Source organism: Saimiri boliviensis, chromosome 14 (genome assembly GCF_048565385.1).
Source record: "Saimiri boliviensis isolate mSaiBol1 chromosome 14, mSaiBol1.pri, whole genome shotgun sequence".
Classification (NCBI taxonomy): domain Eukaryota; kingdom Metazoa; phylum Chordata; class Mammalia; order Primates; family Cebidae; genus Saimiri; species Saimiri boliviensis.
Window position 1 is genome coordinate 88915574 of NC_133462.1, and position 24354 is coordinate 88939927.

General features: G+C 37.5%; 2 protein-coding genes across 4 annotated transcripts in view; both read right to left on the reverse strand.

Moving 5' to 3' along the window:
• OPN3 (opsin 3) overlaps window positions 1–24354 on the reverse strand; it is a 46705-nt gene that overhangs the window by 21062 nt on the left and 1289 nt on the right. Inside the window, exon 2 of one of the 3 annotated variants that reach the window (XM_039464207.2) lies at window positions 21024–21088. The exons of 1 other annotated variant lie outside the window; for it this stretch is intronic. In XM_039464207.2, the coding sequence (XP_039320141.1) occupies window positions 21024–21088 (65 nt within the window). Of the gene's footprint in view, window positions 1–21023; window positions 21089–21276; window positions 21366–24354 lie in introns of those variants that run through there. One more of the 3 variants, XM_039464206.2, reaches the window with a different exon arrangement.
• Window positions 14068–21057, reverse strand: CHML (CHM like Rab escort protein). Its single transcript, XM_003935337.4, has one exon. The coding sequence runs from the start codon at window positions 21055–21057 to the stop codon at window positions 19084–19086; it is 1974 nt and encodes a 657-aa protein (XP_003935386.1). The 3' UTR covers window positions 14068–19083.

A 24354-nucleotide genomic window follows, 5' to 3' on the forward strand; every position in this document is an offset into this window, starting at 1 on the left:
TAGCGACTTTTAAAAAAATAGGAGACAGAGGGGCAAAATGGTCGACACAGTTGTTAAAGCATACGGACTTTTCCTGCCGTGAGCATCTGCTCCTAGGCTACACTGGGCACCTGTGCAGAGCTTGGAAATCATTCCAGGCTTATCTCCCCTGTTATCTTTGGTTCTTTTAATATCAGCTCCCCTTGTTCTCTGACCATTCTGGCTTCAAACCTGGCTTCTATTCTGCCTATACTCCCATTTGGATAGATATCCTAGCTTTAGACTCTTTGACTTGCCTCTGATTTGACAAAGTTTTAGGCTTTTGTTTCCTCCCAGAAATTGCCTAAACGCCATACACCATAACAAAGGAAAAGAAGTGCTCTATCTTGGAATAGGATCTTATTAGAAGTTTTTCCACACTTTTGCCCCTGCTTGTTGGGAAAGGATATTGAACAAGATGGTTAACAATGAAAAAGAAAAGGATAATAATGACACTAAGAGAGCCAAGAAATATCCATTATGACCAGAGTCTACAGGCTGAGTGGGAAAAAAAACAGTTTAAATATAAAGTAACTTCTCTGTGGCGTTAATTAAGGTACAGAAGAGTAACAAAATAAGCACAGTGGGGTCAAAGTCTGAAAAAGAAAAAAAAAGAACAGTTGGATGAAAACACTTAACGGGAACTGGGAATTCTCAATTCTAATCTAATTCTGGTACCACAGATAAAATGGGAGGCATACGCTTTGTTTCCACCACTTAATCAAATTTCTTGATCACAGCAGTCTGGGTTTTATGATAACCTACCACAGTATGCTCAAGGCAACTGCGTCAGAGAATGCTCTTCTGACAGGGCCTTGACTTTGATCCACTTTAGGAACACATTGGTTGGCTTAGTTTTCCCATTCCTCTCTCCCCTATCTCATATTTGCTTTTAAAACCAACAGAAAGCCTTTCTTGGGAAACATTTCTAAATTCATTTCTGTGGCTCACACCGTTCCCACTATTCTAGTGCAGGTTCATATTCCATAAATGATTGCTGTCATCCACCTATGACTAAATTTCCTTTGTTTGGACAGCCTTTGTCATCCTCTTGTGCACCACATACCAGATTAATCATTGACTGGACTCTATTTATGTGCTATCCCAGATCTCCCTGACCCCACTCACAAGCTCCCACTCCCATCTGTGGGCCCTATTTGCTTTGCTTGCCAGCATCGGTGACTCTATGACTAGAGTGACAAAGCTTCAGCTGCTGCCATCGTCACCACCATTGCATACCTACATGCAGACAGTGCCTTGCTGCACTGGACCCACAGAGGCTCTGGCTTCCCTAGTGGCTACCCGAAGGTGGCCGATCCAACCTAGAGGCAAAGGGACATTAACACCTCATGGAGCAGAGTTGGACCGATGTGAGTCAGGCGACAGGAAGAAGCCAGAGATTACATTGCTTGCACTCCCCTCTCATCCCATGGTTTGTTTCAGGCTGCATTAGTATCAGGCAGTATCTCTGGGGATGTCCTGTCAGACCCAGTGACCTGCTGTGGCCGGCTCAGTGGGGCATCCTCTCTCTCGCATTTGACCTCCTCCTTTTCCTGCCTCTTCCTGTTCCCTTACTCTTGATTCCCTGGGATTATGCTCCCCAACAATCATTAGCACATATGCTTTAACTTAGGTTTTATATGTACAGAACTGGTGCTGAGATAATCATCTTACTACTGTCACAAAGCCCTTTCTAGAATAACGACCTGCAAAGCTCCCTTCACGTAGCACGCTGGCTGTTAAGAAACTCTGTGTAATTTCTTGCATTACCTAGTCAACCTTCTCTTTCACCATTTACGACTTCCTTAGTGCATGTCTCACTCCGTTCATCCACAATACAAACAGACTATCTTCATGGCTGCCATTTCCTACTTAACTATATTTTGGTACAATTTTGTGTACTTATGTCTTATCTCTCCAATTAAATTGTAAACTTAAGTGCGGCATACTTAAGTATGTCTTTGTATTTTGACATCATTTTGGCACCTGGAATAGTACAGGGATTATTACGCATTTGTTGCTGATAAAAGTTATATACACATAACCATGTTTCTTCCCAAATAACAAGGAAAAATCCTGGAATAAACATGGTCATCCCTGTAATTAACCAAACACTCAGGTGAAACATTGCTTAGAAATAGCAGCAATGACATTTCAATGAAAAAGAAAAATTGTTCCTCAGGGAAATAGCAATACACAGGTTAGAAGAACATAAAACAAGACCAACTCCCTGCTATTTTACCTAAGGGATCTCTCTCTCAACTCAAAATATGATTTGACAGTTCTTACATAATTTTTGGCTATTATAAAAATCTATAAAATACTCATTTTTATGAGTGTTGTAAAGTCAAATGACATTCCTTTAGATTTATCATCTCTTATCTCTAATCAAAATAATATAACTTTATTTCATATAATATTTTATAAATTTCAAAGTACTTTTTAATGTATTTTTCTAACTAGATCTTTCCAGGCATGTCAGGCAGAAAAGTCTGATTGTCCCCATTTGATGAGAGTGTAAGAAAAAGGGCTGATATCTGTGACTAGCCTAAGGTCACAAGACTAGTAAGGTTCTGTTTGAATGAGAACCCAGATCTTCTGACTGCTAATCCGGAGCTTTATTTGGATTTTCTCCAGAAAGAATACACAAAGCAAGTTGTTTCTAAGCAATGGCGAAGGCTGAGGTCTTTTTAATTCTATTAAAACATTCAACACATGAATAAATTGTGGAATAGCTGTGTGGTCTCAATGATGAGTCGAGTTTCTAAGTGTTCCTTCCTAGATTATTAACCTGGCAGCAAATGAAAAAACATCCGATATCCCAGAAGAACAAATTAAAAATAGGAGGAAATCTCAGAAGCACTGAATTAAATCTTCATTCCATCATTTATAATTTACAAAGCTCTCAACGGAGCTCAGGGTTTAGGTTTACGCGCAGGTGATAACAACACTGATTCCATTAAAGTCATTTCCTATTACCCTGCTGCTGATTCAAGTGGAGAGTACGGAAACACAGTCAGAGGGCGAGTGTGACTCTTCTCTCAAGAATGAATATCACACTCTCTGCTATAATTGTGTGTAAGCAATTAATCAGCCAGAAAAATGTGATATGATACTGCAGGACCATACAAGGAGAATGAGAGAAGCAGCTTGTCATACATAACGTGCTAAGGAAAAACATAATTGCTATATAGCCTGTGCAGTGCAATACTAGGGCAAAATGCTTTAAGTTTAAAACAAACTTGTGAGGTGGTGGCACTGGAGTATAAAGCAAAACCCATATTGGTGACCAGTGTCGAATCTGGATAGGCAAGAAAAATCTCTTAGTCATCCTGATCTGAGAATGTCAAGTAATGAAGAACTAAAAAAAAAAAAAAATTTTTTTTAAATGAAGGTGGGAGAAGAAAGCTTTACGAATATGAGATGTTTTCCCCAAGATCACAAAATGGGTGTTAGAACAAGGCTGGTTCCCAGACCCATTCACATCCTACTATTTCAAGCTTCTCTCCCACACTGTCAAATTGGGGTTAACATGAATTTAACTCCCCTCTTTGATGTTCAGTTTAACACCTTCTAGATCGAGCAGCATGTCTCTTTCCCTTAAAAGAATGCTGTTTCCAAATGCCAGCTTTTGAAATAGCTACATACGAAACTCCTGAGGAGACTGCTTAAAATGCTGATTCCAAGGCTCTGCCCTTGAAAATACTTGATCCAATCGGCTTGGGACCGAACCTGAACGTCTGTATGTTTCAAAATTGTCATTGATGATTCTGACTTTCAAAATGATGAGTCAAGGTTAAAATCAGGTTTCCTTTAATATAATCTCTATGACGATCTGCTCATTTCCCAGGTTTCCCTCAATTCCCATCCCTGGTGCAGGAGCAGTCGCAATCCCACACGGAGAGGTGCAGTGCAGAGGGGTGGCCCTCTCTCCACTCTCTGATGGACTCTGCAGGCAGCCCATTTCTGTTCTGTCCTGACCTCCATCGTTTTCAGCAAAGCAACAAACAGCACCATCGTTCTGTGTCTCTTTGTCCAGGCAGCAGCACAGAATTGGGAAGATATTTAAGGACCTTAAAGTTCTGTGGAATGGTTCTCTTCAATGAGAAGACTTCCATGTATATGCTAGGGTTTCTGTGGTTTAAGGCCGTCTTCTTTTCTCCCCCCCCCCTTTTTTTTCCTGCATATCCACTTTTGTATTTATTTATTTATTTATTTATTTATTTTTGCTTGTTTCATCTTACCTAAGAATTCGTCTACATCTTTAAGAAACAGAGAATAAAGGGATATGCCTCAAGTCTCCAGTGGACAGACTGGTTTATACGTATATGAGGATCACTCCAGGCAAGGAAACAGTGCATACTTACAGTTCAGTGCTATGGTGCCTTTTATGTGTGAAATCCTTCATTCTTCAGAAATCTTCCTGTATCAACACTCCATCTTTTGGCACTTGAGAACTTTCAAGAAAACCTTCTGGTTTTCTCCTTCTGGGCTCTGAAACTTGCTTGCCTTTGCCCTATCTGCTGCTCAGTGGCTGCATATTAGGAATTTGGAAATTGCCCCTAGATAAGAACTGAACCATTCATTCATGTTAACATTTCACAATACAGTACTGCACAGGACACCAAAGGCACTGTTATGCACAAGGCTCCCTAGTGATAAGAGTCAGTATGGATGTCAAGATATTAGGGTGAGTCAGCCCTGAGGAAAGGGCATATTTTCTAGCTTATATAGGCAGCTCTGATTTTTATATTTTACTCATTTCTAGCTTTCGTTCCTCTTTACCTATCTCGTCTTTTGTAATTCTGCTGCTTCTTATAGTCCAACAAACTATAATAATGTCATATTTAAATAACCTGACACAGCATATCATAAAATGGCTGAAAGTGACATCAAATGAAAAGCTCTTAAAAATCTAACTAAATGCCCTTGAGGTTCACCCTGATCTAGCCAGTTCCCTGGACTCCAGAACCCATCAGGAAGTTAGAAGCTTATTGGGGAGACATTGGCAGTTTCATCATGAAAAAGATTGTTGTTACTTCCTAGGGAATTCTCTCCCATTATGGAGAACAGAGTGAAGCCTGCCTGGATGCACAAGAAATTAAAGGCACATTCTAAGTAAATAAGATAAAATTTTTCCAGGACAAATTGCAGCTTTACAGCACACAGTCACCAGGCTGGCGTGTCTAAATCTTCTTTAAATATTTGAGTGGCTCTAACAGGTAGGGCCCCAAGCTTAGATCTGGAGAAGCAAAATCATAAGATATGGTCCTTGATGTAAAGGGGTAAAGGCAACTGGAAAGAACAAACTAAAATACAAAGTTACATATTTGAAATGCCAAATGAACACAGATGTTAAGTGCCAGAGGAGCTCAGAGACAGGAAAGTTCACCAAGAACTGAGGAATTGGGTGGAGGGGAGTTGGGGGTAAATAAAGGGGTAGGACTAAGGGAAGTTGAAAATAATCAATTTGAAAATTTGCCAGCATCTACATGCCTAGTAATTCCAGGTTTAATTATAAACCCTAGAGCAGCATTACTCAGTAGAAATATAATGTGAGCCACAAATATTATTTACATTTTAGAAAGGTAAAAAGAAACAGATAAAATTAATGTTAATAATATATTTTATTTTACCCAACTGCTATGGACTGAATGTTTGTGTCCCCCCAAATGCATGTGCTGAAATCCTAAGCCTCAATGTGATAGTATGAGGAGGTGATGTCTTTGGAAGGTGATTAGGCTATGAAGGCGGAGCCCTCGTGAATGGGATTCGTGCTGTTATGAAAGGCCAGAGAGTTCACTCTTGCTCTCTTTCTGCCACGTGAGGATAAGACACATAAGCACACTAACCTGCAAGGGGCCCTCGCCAGAACCGAACCATGCCAGTACCCTGATTTCAGATTTCCAACCTCCAGAATTGTGAAAAATAAATTTCTGTGTTTACAAGCCACCCCCTTTACGGTATTTTGTTACAGGAGCTTGAACTAAGACACTAACGTATGCAAAATATTATCATTTTGATTTGTAATCAGTATAAAATTATTGAGAGTTTTACATTTTTCTCATACTAAATCTGGAAATACAATGGATATTTTACACTTACATCTCAGTATAAACTAGCTACATTTCAAGAGCTCAAGAGACACATGTGACTAGTAGTCACCGTATTAGACATAGCCCTAGAGAAACTCCGGGTATTAGGCAGGAAGAAATGTGTGTAAGGATATACTCTGAAGCACTGTTTATTATATTACAGTGAAAAACAGGAAATGGGCCTCCATCAAAAGGAAGAAATATGTAAATAAAGTGTTAATAATAGGACAGAAGCATTGCTTGGATTCACCTTAAATTCGTGTTAGTGACCTCTGGAAGGAAGGAAGTAAAATGGAATGGAGGCAATACAGAGGTGTAAATTTTAACGGCAATATTTTAATTCTTTAGATTAAAACAAATAAAGGAATAGCAGTATTTGCCCACTGGATAGTAGATGCATGGACCTTACTGTATTATTCTTTGCATTTTTCTGTACTTAAAAACTTTTAAGTAAATTACAAAATAAAATTCATTGAGGATACAGAAGTGCAAGTAGTGCACCAAAAGGAAGCCTCTTTGAAGAAAGAACAGAGACAGTCATCAAGTCAAGGGACAACTGGGGATGGTGGCTCGGCTTGTCAACTGGTGGGAATGATCCAGGAAGGAGAGTTGAGACTGAACGAGAGGTGACAGCTAAAGTTTTATATTCCCTGCACATCTGTTTGACAAATGTGAGTTCAATTTTGCAACCTGACCTTGGGAGACTGTTGATGAAGCAAAGAGTTTTATAGAATGAAGAAGTAATGCTTCAGAATCAGCAGTGATACTTAATGAGTCACCTCTTCTACTACCTGGCCATGGGGTATACCTGGTGTTAAGGAAGACACAGCTGGGAAAGGTGGGAAAGTAGGGATCTTGGGGGCAGCCAGGGTCAAGAGAAATGTTCAAAGATGTTGAAGTTATAGGGGAGTGTACTGTTCATGAAGGGAGGATCCAGGGGGTGTACAGTGGAAGTTCAGGATTTGAACAGATCAATAAATATACGGGGTCATAAAGAGATGTAAGCCCAGTCATGGCCAATTGGAGAGGTTTTCCCTTTCAGGGAAAGTCAGCAACAACTGACTTTCGCAGGGATGTGAGGTACTATGAGATTAGTTATGATCATCTTCTGGGAAAAGGCAGGGTAAAAAGTGTTTCCAGGATGTGGGTCCTGCGTGATTTGCTTGGTGGTATGTTAATTTCTAGAATATGTGCTCTCTCAGACTTCAAACTGTGGACTTTTGAATGTCATTCAGTGTTTCACTCTTCTAACAGTGCTGTGGAGAGACAGAATGAGACGCAGTGACCTAGGGGTACTGGGCTTAGGTTCCATATCCTCCACTTTTTGTGTGACCTTGAACAAATTAATCTCCTGGTACTTTAATTTTCTAAATGTAAAATGGAGTAGACATATCTAACTACCTCACAAAGTTGAGATGAAAATAAAGAGTTCATTAATATGCTTAAAGCTCTTATCATAGTACCTAGCATATGGTACACAAATAAGTATTAGCTATGGACACTGTAATCAGTGTAGCTATATATTTACATGCATTCATGATTATCTTAGGTTGAATTCTTGACAATGTAATTGTTAGGTGAGAAAGTGTGCAAAATTTTAAGGCTTTCATACAACTTACCAAAATACTCACCAGAAGAGAAATTAAATCTCGCTACCATATCATCCGATACTTGTTTGATTCTCTCTTATTTATGTCACTATGCATGAAAACCCACCACCCAACCAGCAATTGATTACAATAGTCCTCTGTATACCTACTGACCCAGAATGCTGGAGTGCTGCCTGGTGATCCGCATTTTTAAGAAGTGCTCATTTGATTCATGAGCACTCTTCATTTTAAAACCATTGTTTTAGAATTTCATCAATTGATAAATCAAATGCCAAAACATTGGTCTACCCAATCTCTTGGCAATGTTAACACTTTTGTCCCACGCTCTTGTTGAAATCCCACTTGGCTTCTGTAACACTTCTCTCTTCTACATCATCTGCTATTTCTACACCATATGTTTTTTACCTATAAGGAGCGAGTAAGTGGGTAATCTTATGTAACTGGTATGTCCAAAGTGGCACAGGCTCCAAGCATAGTGTCCAATAGGAATATGTGGGCCACATAATCCAGGAGCAATGTCATCAGGGCTTCAGCTCTCTCCTCCCATCACTGGATTAGTTTCTTTGTATTTGGACAGACTCCCTGGTAATCAAAGTACTGGCAGCGTCTGACTCAAATCCCTGAGCTTTCAGAAGCCAGGAGGATTTTAAGAGTCTATACCTAGAAATATTATTTTTAAAAAAGAGCGAAAGAGAGTATTTCTGGCTCAGGACTAATCCAGGGGCAGAAGTTACTATGCCAAATCTGGCAGGGCACCATGCTTGCATTAATCAAGTCCACAGTTCCTAGTTTTCTTCTAATTTCTCTTCCTTTTTCGCAGTACTCCCACTCAGTCAATCACTAAGTCAGGCTAATTTATCTCAACAGTTCTCAAACCTGTCCTTTGTTGTCCTGACTACTTTTGCCCTAATTCAGACTCTCACCATCTCTTGCCAAACTCTTTTAATAGCCTTCTCTCTGATCTCCCTTCTCCATTCTTGTCTCATACAGACACAAAGATAAGCAAATGCAATCTGTTTTCTTTTCTTTCTTTCTTTTTTTTTTAAAGATGGGGTTTCACCATGATGGCCAGGCTGGTTTTTCGAACTCCTGACCTCAGGTGATCCACCCACCTCGGCCTCCCAAAGTGCTAGGATTACAGGCTTGAGCCACCACACCCGGCCTTTGTTTTCTTAGTACCATTAGGTGCTTCTCCACTAGGATAGTCGGAATTCCTTAGAATGGCATACAAAGCCCTCCAAGACCTTCCAGAGGTATCTACTGATCACCCTGTATAACCAAAACTAAATCCATTTGCTTTTCCTCAAACCCTGTTTCCAGTCTTGGTTAAATGAATTGCATACATTCAGATGCCAAAGCTGAAATTTTAGACATTTTCGAGTCTTTTCCCTCTCTACCTAATTTGTAACGTATTTTCCAGATCCCGTATTTCTATCTTCAAATTGTCCTCTGCCTCTTTCATTCGCTTCGCTCTGCCCTATCCAGGCCTTATCACAGTCTTTCTCCTTGCCAGTCACTGGCATCCAATATCCATACCTTTTTCCCAGTCTCCTCCCCATTGTCACCAGGCTAACCTTCGAAACATAAGCCTTATCAGGAAAAACCTTCCACAGCACCTTATCCACTGAGTAAAAGTCCCAATTCTTAGCAAGCTATGCAAGGCTATGGACACTATGAGCCCTATTCCACTTGTCCTGCCTCTTCACACCAGGTCAGGCACACCATGCTCCAGCTATGCAGACTGTGTCCTCAATGCCTCCATGCCCACTTCTGCTATTCTTCCTACATGGAAGAATATCATATCATATTGTTCCTCCTATCAGCCCATGGAAATCCTCAACCATTAGGGCCAAGCACAAACACCTTTTCTTTTTCGAAGCATTCCTAGATTTCCCTAGTAGGACTACTCTACAGACGGTAGAAATTATCATAGCCTGATTAATATAGTGGTTAATTGTGCATCAATGTCAGGCACAATAGCTTGGGAGTTCCAGTACTTACATTCTAACTTTCAGAGTTACTGAGCCTTATTTCTCATCTACATATGGAAATGCTAATATCTAACTCGCAGAGTTGCTTTAAAAATTGAGATAAAATGTGTGAAGAAATCAGAACAGTTCCTGGTACATAAGCAGTTACTAGTGTTCCTGGACTTCATCGGACACCCCCGAAGGCACCGTATCATATCTCGGTAGAGCATGTGGGCTAAGCTTGGGGGTTATGGAATCAAACTGCCTGGGTTTGAAGCCCATTTCTACCACTTACCAGCTGTGTGATCTTGGTCAAGCTCTTTGTCTTCACATTGTCTGTTTACCCATCTGCAAAATGGGGATAATAAAATATCTACCTAACTGGATTCTTATAACATAAAATCAGTATAGCAAGCATGCAGAGCAATACTTGGCATTCAGTTAGTGCTAAGTGTTAGTTACAGTTTCATCTCTATATCCCCAGAGTCTAGCACAGAAACTGGGACATGGTTCATGCTCATAAATATTGCACTGTATTGAACCCTGGGATTCACTTTGCAGTGTCTAGTTAAGGTTCTTATCTGCATTAAACATCCTGACTCATTCCATTGCAATTAAGTATTTTCTATAGTTAACGCCATCTACAAAATGCCAAGCTGCTGCCTATCTCATTGCTTGGTGAACCACCAGTGAGTGCAAATGTGTGTACAAGTATGGATGGTTTATTTAGTGTTGAATAGGCTTCTCTGAGGCCATAGGATATTGTTACGTAGTGTAATTTGATTAATATGCCAATAGTCTGTCAATTGAATAGTACCCCTTCCAAAAACAGTATGCTAAAATGTTTTTACATTGATTTTGAGGTAGTTGCCATGCATAGAAAGACTGCCTTTCATATCTATTAATATAATTGCTTTGCAGAGATTATTTCTGGAGAAAATGATTTTTAAAATACAAAAAGTCACCAATTTCTAACCTATGCCTGACAACTGGGGCAGGACAAAAAATACTCTCTAGTTCTCGGACTTTTGTTTTGGAATCTAAGTTATAAATAAACCACCAGAAGGAAGCCACTGTGGATTGGTGAGGGAAGGGAGTGGGGATCTGGGGGATCTATATGGGAGCAGCAAATACAGCATTCCTATCAACAATGACCCTGTTGAAGAAGCACTTACGGAGTCAGAAAACCTGAGGAGGAAAGCAGACTCCTTATGAATATTAAACACTTATTCTACTGCAGTTTTTCTCAACTTGGCACTTAGCGACATTCAGGGCTGGATAATTGTTATGAGGGAGCTAACCTGTACATTGCAGTATGTTGAACAACACCCCTGCCCTCTACCCACTAAATGCCAGTAGCATACGATTCCCAGATGTGAAAACCAGAATGTCTCCAGACCACCAATAAAAGGCTAAACATTCTGGTTTAAGAATTGCTGCCTTAATGGGAGAAAATTAGCAAAATTATTTAGATATAACATCTTATATTTAAATGTGTACTGTTTCAAGTAGCTTTATTGACTCATATAGGTTTACCCTAAAACTAATTATCTGTAGTAATAATACAAGAAGCCATGACTATGATTGTGACAAATTATTTAGATATAACATCTTATATTTAAATGTGTACTGTTTCAAGTAGCTTTATTGACTCATATAGGTTTACCCTAAAACTAATTATCTGTAGTAATAATACAAGAAGCCATGACTATGATTGTGACATATTTTACCAGAGATGGGTCCTAGCCGTCCTCTGTTCCTCAGGTTGGAACCTAGAAGGGTGTGAAGGCAAGAGGATGACATGGAAGAAAAGAGCCCATGGAAACTGCCAGCTGGTCTTTCAATTAGCGAATCGTTTTTGGGATACCTGTGATATGCAGTAAACTGCAGGGAATGCAGAGGTGCCATACACATAGTCTTTGTTTGAAAGGAAATTACAATCTCCTGACAAACTATTTCCAGTGCAATTCTCATCTTGCTTTTTACTTTCTGTAAGTCTCTGGTTGGTACTTGCAGGGGGTATAAATAATGTTACATAGTCCAAAATGAGAACAGAAGAACGTGTCTCATTTCTTAATACTTCAATCATTTTAGGAAATTAACAACCGTATTACTAATTGCCTAAAAACAAGTCTCCAAGCTCTTCCTCAGCCAATACATTCCCCCAAATTTCTTGTTTATAGTTGGTAAAATACTGCAATGGTTACACAAACTTTTACCGTAAATTTAACTTATATAGTAATATTAATTTATGGTATGATTAAAAAAACTTGCCCCATATTGGGTAATATTTATTTTTATCTAAGAGAGGAATAAGGAACAGATTAAAGTCTCAAATGAGCAGAAATAGAGAACTCAAGGGCTTTAATTATATGATGTGTAATAAAGAGAACTGGCATAAAATACTGCACTAGTGTCCTCGAGGATTATTTATAAAATGCCTAAATATGTATCTCATTCTGACTGAATTATAATCAGATATTCATCTTCCTGCTACGCATTGTCAATCCTGCACCTGTGAATCCAGTCAGTCCTGATGTGTATGCCTTTATTAATATTAAAGTCATCCAGAGTATATTAGAATTAAATACATATTTAGTAACAAGCAAATGCCAAGAATCATAGGACAACAGCAGGAACCAATGAAGATATTACAAATAAAGTCATTAAGCTCTTGACATATCAGAACAAGGAAATCATTTTTCTGATTTCAGGAGTGAACTTAACTTCCTTCTCCTCTTTCAATCAGTTGGTCCATTTTATTATAATTACACAAATTATAACTTACAGGATTATTTTGATATTTGTTGAAAAGCCAATTGTATTCTAAAGTTCCAGAAGCCACCACTTTTTAAATACTGATTTATGTGTTATACAGTCTTTCATGTAATAAATCACTCTCTTGAAATGGAAGCAAAGCCAGCATTTCATTTTTCATTACTGGGTCTAAATACAAAGTAGGAGACTCCAGGCAAGTCACTAATTCCTCCAGGTTTTATCTATAAAAATGGGTATAAATACATGTCCTTTCTTACCTTACACGGTGGTCCTGAGGATCATGTAAGAAAATGTAGTTGTCAAGAGAAAAGCATTCCTACAAAGGCTGTAGTAGAACTGCTGTCATCCATTTTTTGTTACAGTCAAATTCTTTCAGGTGAATCACTCAGCTTCTGTACAGTTCATGCCTTACAGAAAGCTGAAAGTACTGTATCCCCTGCTGTTGAAATGTGAATACATTTGGTTGTTGGTTAAAAGGAAATGAACTACACTGCAAATGCCTCTCTATAGTGAAGGTAAAAATACTAAAATGAAAATTTGAAACTCTTCAGAGGAAAGCAGCTACCTCCATGCAATAGGAGTGTGACTTTCACTTGATCCATCAAGATGAATGTAAATAAAATTAATCTTAAATCAGAATTTCTTGGTACTGAAACTTTATGATCTAATTTCATTATACTTCCTCTCCATAAGACCTTGATGTCCTGGGCTTCTGGACCCAATCCCCCGGAGCTTCTCTTGGCTCCTTCTCCAGGCAAGAGAAAAAGTTTCTGATTAATGTGAAAAACCTAACTCACTGAATGTTATCCAAAACAGATTTTGGAGAGTATTAAATGATTCAGCTTTTAACCTTTAAGCCACCTGTTTTCAACTGTGCAGTAAGTTTTGGCATTTTTCAAAAGGGATGTCATGCACAAGGCAGACACTTCTGTTTATTTTCTTTTGCCAGGAAAATAGGCAGTGCTAGCTACAGTGGGGAGTGTGACAGGTAAAAAAGGTCTTAAATGCTCATTAAGGTAAAAGGTACCTTACCCTAAGGTAAACATTCCAACAGAATGTTTTTCAGGTACAGAGCACTTATATTTATAGCTCTAATTTCCTAGAATACGGCCAATTCAAAACCCACAGTAGGAGTTTTCATTGGATGTTTGTTAAATTAAATCACCTTGATTTGCATCTCTCAGGTTGACCGGAGAAAGGGTCTGTCTGCATCCTCAGTCCCCTGAGATCTGGCCTTTGCACAGTTCTGTCTGCAAACCAGGTCTGGTCACATCCATGAATCCAACTTTCATCTCCATGGTTTTTAAGATTCCCAAGTGACATGTTTGTTCTTGCATTTACGGTCATACTTTAATTAATATACTATGTCTTCATGCTGATGTCCTAGAATGTATTACTAATATTTCTATTACTATTCCTTAATGGTGATCAACAAAGAAAAAATAAATTATGAAATCCATCTTGACCAAGAATTCCTTCCCACCAAGGTTTGTAAAACTTTCTGCCGCACATATTTGAAGATGACCTTTTTTGACTTTAATACCTAGAAATGTATATTTTAACTTAAAATAGAATTAACTTCTAAGAAATCAGTCATTTTCTCACCAGTTCAGTAAACCACTTTACCAATTTGTCTTTTATTTTTTATTGCATACATCAATATTGAACAGAAGAAAAAGAACCCCTAATGTTAAAACTGAATTACATGTTATCTTCTGATTCTTTTCAATATAGACCTAAGTTTTCACACATATATCAGCAAACATAATTTATGCTTATTAACATTTTTGAATCTCACACTTTGTATACAATTTTACACATATTATTTAATGGCTCTATAACATTCTATGATAGCACTAGGAATACACCCAAATTTACTTATCCATTTCCCAGTCGTTGGACTTCTTTTCCCCTTAAAGTTATGTGAGTGGAATTGCTAGAAACCTCTGTACCAATAGCTTTTTTTTTCCTTTTAAATATTTTCCTGGGCATATGCCACTCAAACTGAGTATGTCAAAAGACGGATCAGTTATAAAGCCCTTTTTATAATTTTCTACACAGTTCTCTTACAACGCTACTAATATACAATGCTGCTGCTATGAGAACATATGCAATTAAAACAATTTTGTAATACAATAGCATGAACTAAGTCAAAGTTGTATTTTTAATAGTAGGAAATTTGAACACCATTCAAATAATTGATTTTTCTTATTTACACAAGATCTCTTTATAGATTTGCCTAAGAAAGAGTACAAAGCCTTATGGATATGCATGTAGTTTTACAAAAATTGAGCGCATCCATGTGTAATACAAATAGATTCCTTTAAATTTTGTGTTTTCTTGTTTTGTCTTTTTTCTATCCACTACACTAAAATTTTTCTTTTAGTTCATCTACTTTGTCAATTGCCATGAAGTTTCTTTGTACCACTATTGATGTAAGACTTGTAGTCTTTATTTTTCCTTTTATACTTAACATTTTAGTTCATTTGGAATATTTTCCTTTTATACTTAACATTTTAATTCATTTGGAATATCACATGTAAAATAGATCTAATGTTTCCACACTGACATCTAGCTAGCCTTTCCACTAGCAGTTACTAATATTTCTTTCTTTCCAATTGGTTTATTAGTTTTAGTTAAACTTTCTACTTGGCACCACAGAATATTCAGAAAGGTTGTTTAATAGCATGTTTTAAGGATTTGAAGGGCAAGGCTCTCATTTTCCCCCTATATTAAAAAAAGCTTACATATTTGCTTGCTTACTTTCCTAAATTATTTATTACAATTATGCCATATTACACACAGCAACCAGTTGGAATGTTAAATAGAATTGTGGTACACTTACATACTAATGTCACATATTCACATACTGGCATTCCTTTGGATATAGCTTTATATTTTAATCCATATTATCTAACTTAATCCTCACAATAATTCTGTGAAGTATTTCTATTCTGCAGATGGTGAAATGGATACTAGGAGTGACTTTCCCAAGAGTATACAACTGATAAGTAGTGAAACAGGAAGTGTAATTCTGGTTTTCAAAAAACTCCCCATCTCCCCATGTACTACTTTTCCATTACACCAGGATGGCTCCCATGGGAGTTTGCTCATTTTTAAAAACGTGGTTCCTTAAACCTGCTTCTATTTAGGCCTCCTCCTTAACTTACCTCAATATAGTTATATAACTTGCTTTGAAAGTCTCATATATATTAATAACCACTTTTTAAATTGCAGTTTGTCACTGCTGAGATGTAGAAGTTAGATTTTTCAGAATTATATAGCCTACGACTTCTTGCATTAGTCTTTTATTGTTAGTACATTTATATACTATAGGTTTAAGTAGTCGTAAAGCCATGTTAATAGAAAATACTTACTCTACTTTCCTTACCTTCCTCATTTTGTGAATGCTGGCTTTTATTGCAATGACAGGTTTCTTTAACCATGTATAAAAATGGTGCCAACATTGTTTACTTTTTGCTTGAGAAATGTTTATGTTTTTCCAGTAGGAATAATGGTAGTTTTTGGTTTACATACTTAACAGACTCTAAGAAGTCTATCAAATAATTGCCAGAAATAATTAAATCAAGGGTGGAATGATAAATTTTTGAAAAGTTATCTGTAGTTAATACTTTGGATTTTTAACTATTTGTTCTGTTGATGCTGACTTAATGGCTGTTCTGCTGAACACCAGCCTTATAATCCTGACAGTAAATTATTTGGTGCTGTATTGTTTGCCAATATTTTATTCTGCATTTTTCATCTGTTGAGAATTAAATTCTTCTAAAAATGTCTGACTCTTAGTATTAAGACTGTATTTGGCTCAAAATGCAATCTGAAGCATAGTCTTTCATGATACATGGATAGACATTATTCAAACATTTGAAAAAGTTTACCAGTAAGTCCATTAGAATGAAAGTCCAACCTGTCAGAAAATTACACTGGGTTATAATATCCCCTAAATTTTAAAATGCTTTGCTTTTTATTGGCATACTTTCTCATTTCCCATATATTCTGTATTCATTTAAGTAAGAAATATATTCATTTTCTTCATTTTTAAATCATCCTTCATTTTGGACTAATTTTTCCTATTTCCATTATACTCAGCTATACCATCTTTTGCAACTTCTCGTTCCTTTCCCTCAATTTCTTATGAATAATCTGCGATACTAAAAATCTTTTCAGTAGATCCAGAATATCTTCATCTTCATTTTATTTATCATCTTACATATTTTTTATTTTAATTACTATTTTATAGGTCTATTTCAAGTATCTCAGTTGTTCTGATAGACTTAAACTTTAGGATAAAGTTTAAATATGACTTCACTATATTTTTAAAAGTCAATGCAATCCATGACTTTGCTACTTTAAGTTGTCAATTACTTAAATCTGTCTGGTCTCATTTTCCTTACATACAGAGGAGCAATAAAGAGTGTATTCAGAACAAATTTTGGCCTGGTAACATTTTTTATAACACAATCTTCAGATCAAAAGATGTGTTACTGAAGAACATTATTTTGTTAAAACTTAGCCAAATTCTACTTCAATGAGATCCATGCTCTAAAATATATTTGTTTAGTTCATCTTAATCTTCACACTTCTCTGATCAATAAGCTGTAAGACCAGTATGTGCTTTCTCCCCCCAGCAATGCTAGACTAATTTTCGTGGGCCCATTTTCTTTTTCCTGCAGTGCCTATATTCTAACAAGTGAATGTTAGTGGAAAGATCAAAGGTTTTAGAATCACAAGATTCAGTCCCCATGTTGGCTCTTCCACATACCAGATTCTCAGCAAATTACTAATAAATCTCTATTTATTCTTTGAAGATGATATGGTTTGGCTGTTTCCCCACTCAAATCTCATCTTGAATTGCTGCTCCTATAATTTCCACCTGTTGTGGAAGAGACCTGTTGAGAGATAACTGAATCATGGTGGTGGTTTCCCCATACTGTTCTCACAGTAGTAAGTCTCATGAGATTCAATGTTAAAGGAGTTTCCCTTTGCATTTGGTTCTCATTCTCTCTTGTCCACCGCCATGTAAGACGTGCCTTTTGCCTTCCACCATGATTATGAGGTCTCCCCAGCCACACAGAACTGTGAGTCCATTAAACCTCGTTTTTCTTTATAAATTATCATCTCAAGTATGTCTTATCAGCAGCATGAGAACAGACTAATACAGAGGTATATGCAAATCTGCCTAAAGGGTTGTTGAGAAACTGTCATGAGAAAGCATAATACTAAGTACCAAGCACATGATAAATGCTGTTTCAGAGCAAAAACTGCCACAAGGATCATCATTCTCTGCCTGAGGAATGGAAACTGGACTAGAGGAAGAGCAAGTTCATGGGTTCTGAGAGCTCCACAGGTTTTTCACCCAACTGGAGTACTACCAGTTTTACGATGTTGGGTGGTTCTGGGAGAAAAAAGTTTCCACAGTCTAGCCAACACCTAAGAGGCAAGAAGGTTGTTACTTCACTATTTGTGAAGTGGGACACAGTAGAAAGGACATGGTAAATCCCCCTTTGATTCACTCCTATCAGTTATGTTAGTGATATTAATTAAAGTGGTAGAGCCAACAAGGTGGTATGTCTCATTCTCGCTGAGAAATCTTGGGTAATCTATTTATAGAAAAATTGAGTTTTAGAACTATCTGTAATCCCAGGTCAAAAATGCCTCACTCCATTTCTCCACAGGAATTCCTAAGAATTCCTCCTTAGAAATTTCAGAACAACCCTTCTGAAGTATCTTCTCCTGGGGCACTTCATTTTTCCTTTTGTTCTGTGTTACTTGTTGGAAGTTCTTTAAGTGCCACAGCAGGGATCTCCAGAAATTTTCTGAAGTATTAAATGAGAATAAATCTTATCCTTCAAATTTTCTTTGCAATCAACCTCCCCCCAAAATGAGCTTTTCGACCACTAAAAATTGAACTCCAACTCTTTTTGTAAATTAGAACACTGTGGTGGCATCATTGCCTCATCAGTTACAAGGGTCAAGTGGGTATTATAAACTTTGGACCTTCACAATGAATAAAGGATCATGCAAAGCTAATCTTTTAACAATTACAGACAAATGTATTTTATTATCATATTGGCATCTGTATTAATTGCTATGCCTACCACCATGTCTAGATATTTATATTATATGCAAAAGATCTACATTATTTACCATTTGTGTGTGTTTCACTATTCAAACAGGCCGCAGCAACTCTAACAGCTGTAAAAGTAATTAAAATATTACTTGGGTATTACTAATTATTCTGTAGACAAAGATAAAATCTGAAGATCATTAGCAAATACAATGTTACCTTTAAGCTGAGTTGCTAGCATGGAACCCTTACATACGTACCCAACACTAAAATAAAGCTAACTGTTTTAAGACTTTGGATCACACAGCCCATTCTAAACAAAATGTTCAATAATCAATAAATCACTTATTGATAGGTTAACAAAGATATTCAATGCTGAATGTCTGAAAGAGAATTAAAGACAACATCTGCATAGCATTCATCATATATCACCACTTCTAATTACTCATCTGCGAAACTGTTCTTTAAATGAGAATACTCTGATGCCACGGTAAAAGTCCAAAACAGCATTTCCAGATAGTTCTTTTCTAATTTTGAAGGTGCTTCTCTGGGCTTTCTAGGTTTTTGCTTTCCTCAGAGGATTCTAGTTTGGTTATTATTGCATTATTAGTCCCAGGAACCTCTGGCTGCTTATCATCACCATCAAAAATAATGTCTTCTGGATTTGGAGGTGGAGGGCAGAATTCTTCACTTGGAAAGATCTCCTGGAAAAGTGTTTCAGCTTGCTTGACGGCATGCTCATTTCCCAGTCCACAGTCAGGCCCAGAGCAGACATAAACATTGGAAGGTAAGCCATTATATGAGCTTCTGTTAATGCCTGAGGAATCTCTCATATTAAAATAAAGAGACCACAAGAGTCTTGGCTTTGTAAGTTCTTCCTTGTTTATTTCCGTATCAGCATACGGAGTGAATAATTTCTCCACCACTGATTGTAAGTCTTCTCTTGCTGTTTTAGAAGATGAACATGTCAAATGTACCAGATAGGTGTCTTTCATGCATGTCATGGTTGAAGAACATAATTCTGTGACCCGAACAGCACAAGCTCCTGGTTCTGCTGGAGGAACTATCAAAATGGAAGTCTGCTGCTCTGAATCTGTCTTTAGTATAGACTTGTCTGTAATGAGTACTGCCCTAGAGATCTGCTTATACTGCACATTTAAGCATGTTTCCTCAGAAAGGTAACTGTCTTCCACAATAAAGTACTTAGCATTTATTCTTTGACCAAAGTGATCTATAATTGCTTTGCATCTTCCAGATTCTTTGTCGACTACAAAGCATTGTACTTTATGACGAAGACAATAGATTCCACCAAAAACTGCACACATCCTACAGAAACACTGGGGGATTTCTCCTTGGCCATACAAGGGAAATAGAAAGGGAGTGTTGCCAAACCGTCCAAGACACTGAAGGAAGTTTTTAGTTGCATTAAGGCCATCTATTGTAGTGCAAGATGATTCTGATGTCATTGCAATTGAGTGCAGTACAAAATGCTGAAGGTTGGGAGTCAATTTTTTAATTTTTAAGTACTCTGAAAATGAACACTGCCTAAAAGCTTGGTATTCATCAGGATGTTGTTCATACTCTAAACAAAATGTGAGAAATTTCATTAGTATCCTCTTTTCAACCATGGTAAGTTCCTTGCTATTAAAGACATCTGCTCTAGAGCAAGGCACTTGTTCTACCTTTCCTTCTCGAAATGCAAGAATCCTAGTGACATTTTTAAATTCTACATAACGACTAACATCTGATTTGATTAAAAGATCAATTAGCGATCCTTGAGAATACAGCAGTTTTGATACCAAATCAATATTAAACCTCCTTCCTTCTTTAACTATTTTAGAGTAAGTAATCCTATTTCTATTTGGTTGATTGGCATTGTCTTCTACTGTAGATCTGCTTTCATCTTTAATTCCATCTTTATCTGAAACTGTGTGTGTGCAAGTTTTACCTTCACAATACTTTTCTTTCTCCACTGATTCCTCTACATCAGTTACTTCTAGGGAAATCTCTCTATCACTTTTCTGAGTGCGTTTGGCAGGCATTTCATCGCTATTAAAGTATGTTGACTGGTTTTCTTCAGGCAAGCATGCAGAATCCAGAACTTCATTGAAGGTACTAGACACCCCTGAGGAAGGATTCTTCTGCAGAGCACCAATCTCTTCAACGTCGTCCTCCACATCCTGACTGGCGTAACAAAAAGTTTCTGTATGTTGAATAGTTTCATCCTTCTTGCGAAGAGTAATGGCTTCTTCTGTTTCATGGATCAGGTCTTGCCATGCAACAGTACTTTCCTCTCCAATGTCATTGTTTTGCTGATACTCCTTCAACCAGGATAGCAATCCTGAGAAGCTGAAACTAGCCCAGTTTCCTCCATAGTAACTTCTTGAATCAACATGTAGAACCCTCTGACCACTTCTTGAACATGCAGCTGCAAGAATGGATTCGGGCAAACCTGTCCCTATTATAATCACATCAAACTCTGTGGGAAGATTGTCCGCCATTCTAGGAAGTAAAATCGTCTGGTGACAACTGCTGATGAAAGAAATAAGGTGTGAATATGCTGTAATAAAGTCTGTCCTTCTGATGTTCCAGTTTATCCCAGAAGCTCTGAAGTTGCAGGTCCTAGCTGTTTAACGGTTACCCTTTTAAAATATTTTTTTTCTTGTAAGTCAGTAGCATAAAAACATGAGAAAGTACATCTAATCACATCTGATAATACTAAAACGGATGTGTGGTTTCATTTCTGTATTTCATCTTAGCAGTAAATGTCAAAATACACCATATATGCATTTGTGACTGGAACTCTTCTCTGAAAGAAGAAAATTCAAGAAAGAATACATTGTAAACAATGAGAAAAATAATTTCATGCAACAATAACAATCCATTGGAGTGTGACTTATTATTTGGACATAAACCTCCACTAAAGCATGTCTTAAATGCTTTCTCACATATTTTCTAATTTCTTGAAAATGAACAATAGAGATGTAACAGCCCTCCCCAAAATTAGGCGATATAATAATGGAGAATGAACATAATGTTTCACAAAAATAAAGAAGAAATAACATAACACAATTCTCTAAATTTAGCTTTTAAGAAAACTAGCATGTGAATAAAATACACAGCCGTGAGCTTAGACTAAAAGGAGCATGTGGCTCCATTGTTTATAGAAACGGATTATACACTATGTGCATACTGCTATGATTAAAAATATTTCTGTGGCCATTACAGTTTGTGTGTGATTCCAGAATAGCTGAATAGACGACCTTTCTATGCCACAACCACACGTAGGATCTCATGGTAGCCATATGAGATTATTTCTACTGAATTGCTAGTCAGATGATTAAAAAAGGATGAATTCAGTAAAACAACCAGCCATTTAAAAATATTTAGGCTCATACAGAATAGGCCTGAGGAGAAAAATGTATTTATAAAAAATATTTATATGAATGTACGTATGCATATAAGTGTAAGTAAAAAAGGAAAAAAGTGTTTTACAAATGTAAGTTAAAAAAGAAAATTCCTGGTTTCGTATTAAAGTATCTTGATATAAACAACACCTAGTCCTAACATTTGAATATGATGTTTGCATTCTGCCACTGTCTCTGCTACCCTGAATCTCTGTATCCCAACATCCTCTATCTAAACATCCTCTGCCAAGACTAACATGTTGCTTGTTCTTATTTTTGAAGGGGTAGTACAAAAAAAAAAAAAAAGACTCTCCTGGTTACATTCCATGTGCATAAGACATCTGTGTGATGCTATGTGTGGTCAGAGGTAGAAAAGCCAAGGTGCTAAAAAGCATACTCACCTCAAAGTCTTCAGACTAAAGCATCATATATATAACACTGCTAAACTTTCTAACATTCATCATTGCAGTTTTGAGCTCTGGTTTTCACTATGGTTAAACCTACTAAAATATAGATCGGTACAAGCTGGACCTGTCTAGGCCAAGATGACTAATAATCCTATATATTGGTAAAAGAAGCCATTCAATTGGAACTTAGGTTAAACTGCGTAGGTTACAGATCTTCAGTTTAACTAAAATGGCAATCCTAACATTCCTGTCTAGTCACAGCCTCTGCCTCAAGATATCAAGAATTCCACTCATTTTCAGCATTCCCTAAGAACCAGGAAATAAGTACAGAATTAAGCAGTTGCCTGGCACACTCAAGCACATATCTAAGTATGTCTGAATTACTTATTCAGCTTCCTCCAGCAGGGTGTGAAGAGGGAGACTGAATCTATGATGGTATCTGAAGAGGGTAACCACAGAATATGCTGCTTCTTGGCTTAGAAAGATAGGGCTCGGGGTAGAAGTAAGAGCAGAAGACTCAGTCAATAAGCCCTAAGATCAGGCACCTTCTAACCTACAGATATCAAAGCGGTCATCAAAACGCAAAGCAAGTAGGATGACCTTACAGAGCATTAAGCTGAACTACTCAATAATAGAGATGAGAGAACTGGTGGCTGGAGAGATTAAGTGACTTGGGAAAGCCCACACAACGCAAAGCCATAGGATCATGAATAGGATCCACTCTTGTGCCATCAGGCCAATGGTCTTTCCAACAGATAGGGCAGCCTTTCCAAAATCCTCTGCTTCAAGAAGCTATTTGCCTGATTTTTAAATTTCCTCCCCTTCAATACTCCACTGTTGGGTAGTTCTTGCTCTGGGATAACAATGCAGTAAGTGTCCTCCTTTTCTTCATCCTTAACCCTTATCTAGAAGCACAAACTCTGGAATTTACGCCAGACAAGGAAATTATCTTTGCTAAAAACTTTTAAACTCTGTAGCAACTTCACTACCAACTTGCCCCAGAGGGCTTAAATAAGTCTCTCAATCTGTTACTCCAGATTTTCCACCTCTGCATTAAAACCAGGGATAAAGTCCTGGGTGAAAGCACTAAATGCCCTGAGAAATAGGGCAGCCCTCAGGTAAAATACCTAGTGGTGAACTCAGAAAATCACTTCCGCTGGGGTGGGACCTTATAAGGGATCCTGAAGAAGAAAAACAGGAAGGGATAAGTGACTAGGAGACACAGGAGGGTAGGGTCAGCAGAGGAAAGAGGTGAGGAAGAGGGTGGATGCTAGCTAGCTAGCACTTACGCACTCAATAGACCCTTGTGTTCGAACTCCCGGGCACAAAAATAGAATTTCCAGCACAGAAAAGGCACTTCAAGGAAGTAAGAACTTTCATGTTTGTGAACAAACACCTGCTGACTACCCTGGTGAACACTATGAATGATACTTAAAGCTTGGGCTTGAATAACCTCCTTAGCATTGCCGAAGGAATTGCCTGATAGGTATTTTTAATTAATGTAAGGAGTGTAATCCCATAGCCATCCATATCACCTACAGTCCCCGCCCTAGTTTTCGAATATTTGTTCAATCGAAATTATCAGATTAAAGCTTCTATGAGGGCCAGGGAGGAAAATATAATAAATAAACATTGAGGCAATCAAATAAAATCGTTATTTCTCTATTTCTTATTTCCCTCAAAACGTCAAAAAATAAATCATTACAAACATATTTGAGTTTGTCATAGCATAGAGGTTACTGAATAAGAAAATATTTTTGATAATTCTACAAAGATTTTGCTCTCCCAAACCTACCAAAATAAAAGCAATAATAAAGTATCCATGGATTTCAGGATTTAAAAAAGGAATTTTAAGCCTTGAGAAATACATATTTCTATTTCAAATCTCCCTACACATGAAATTCCTGAAGCACACAAAAATAATTCCTTTCCTACATTTCCTTCAAAACAACATGTCTCAGTGAAACTTAAATCTTCCACAGTA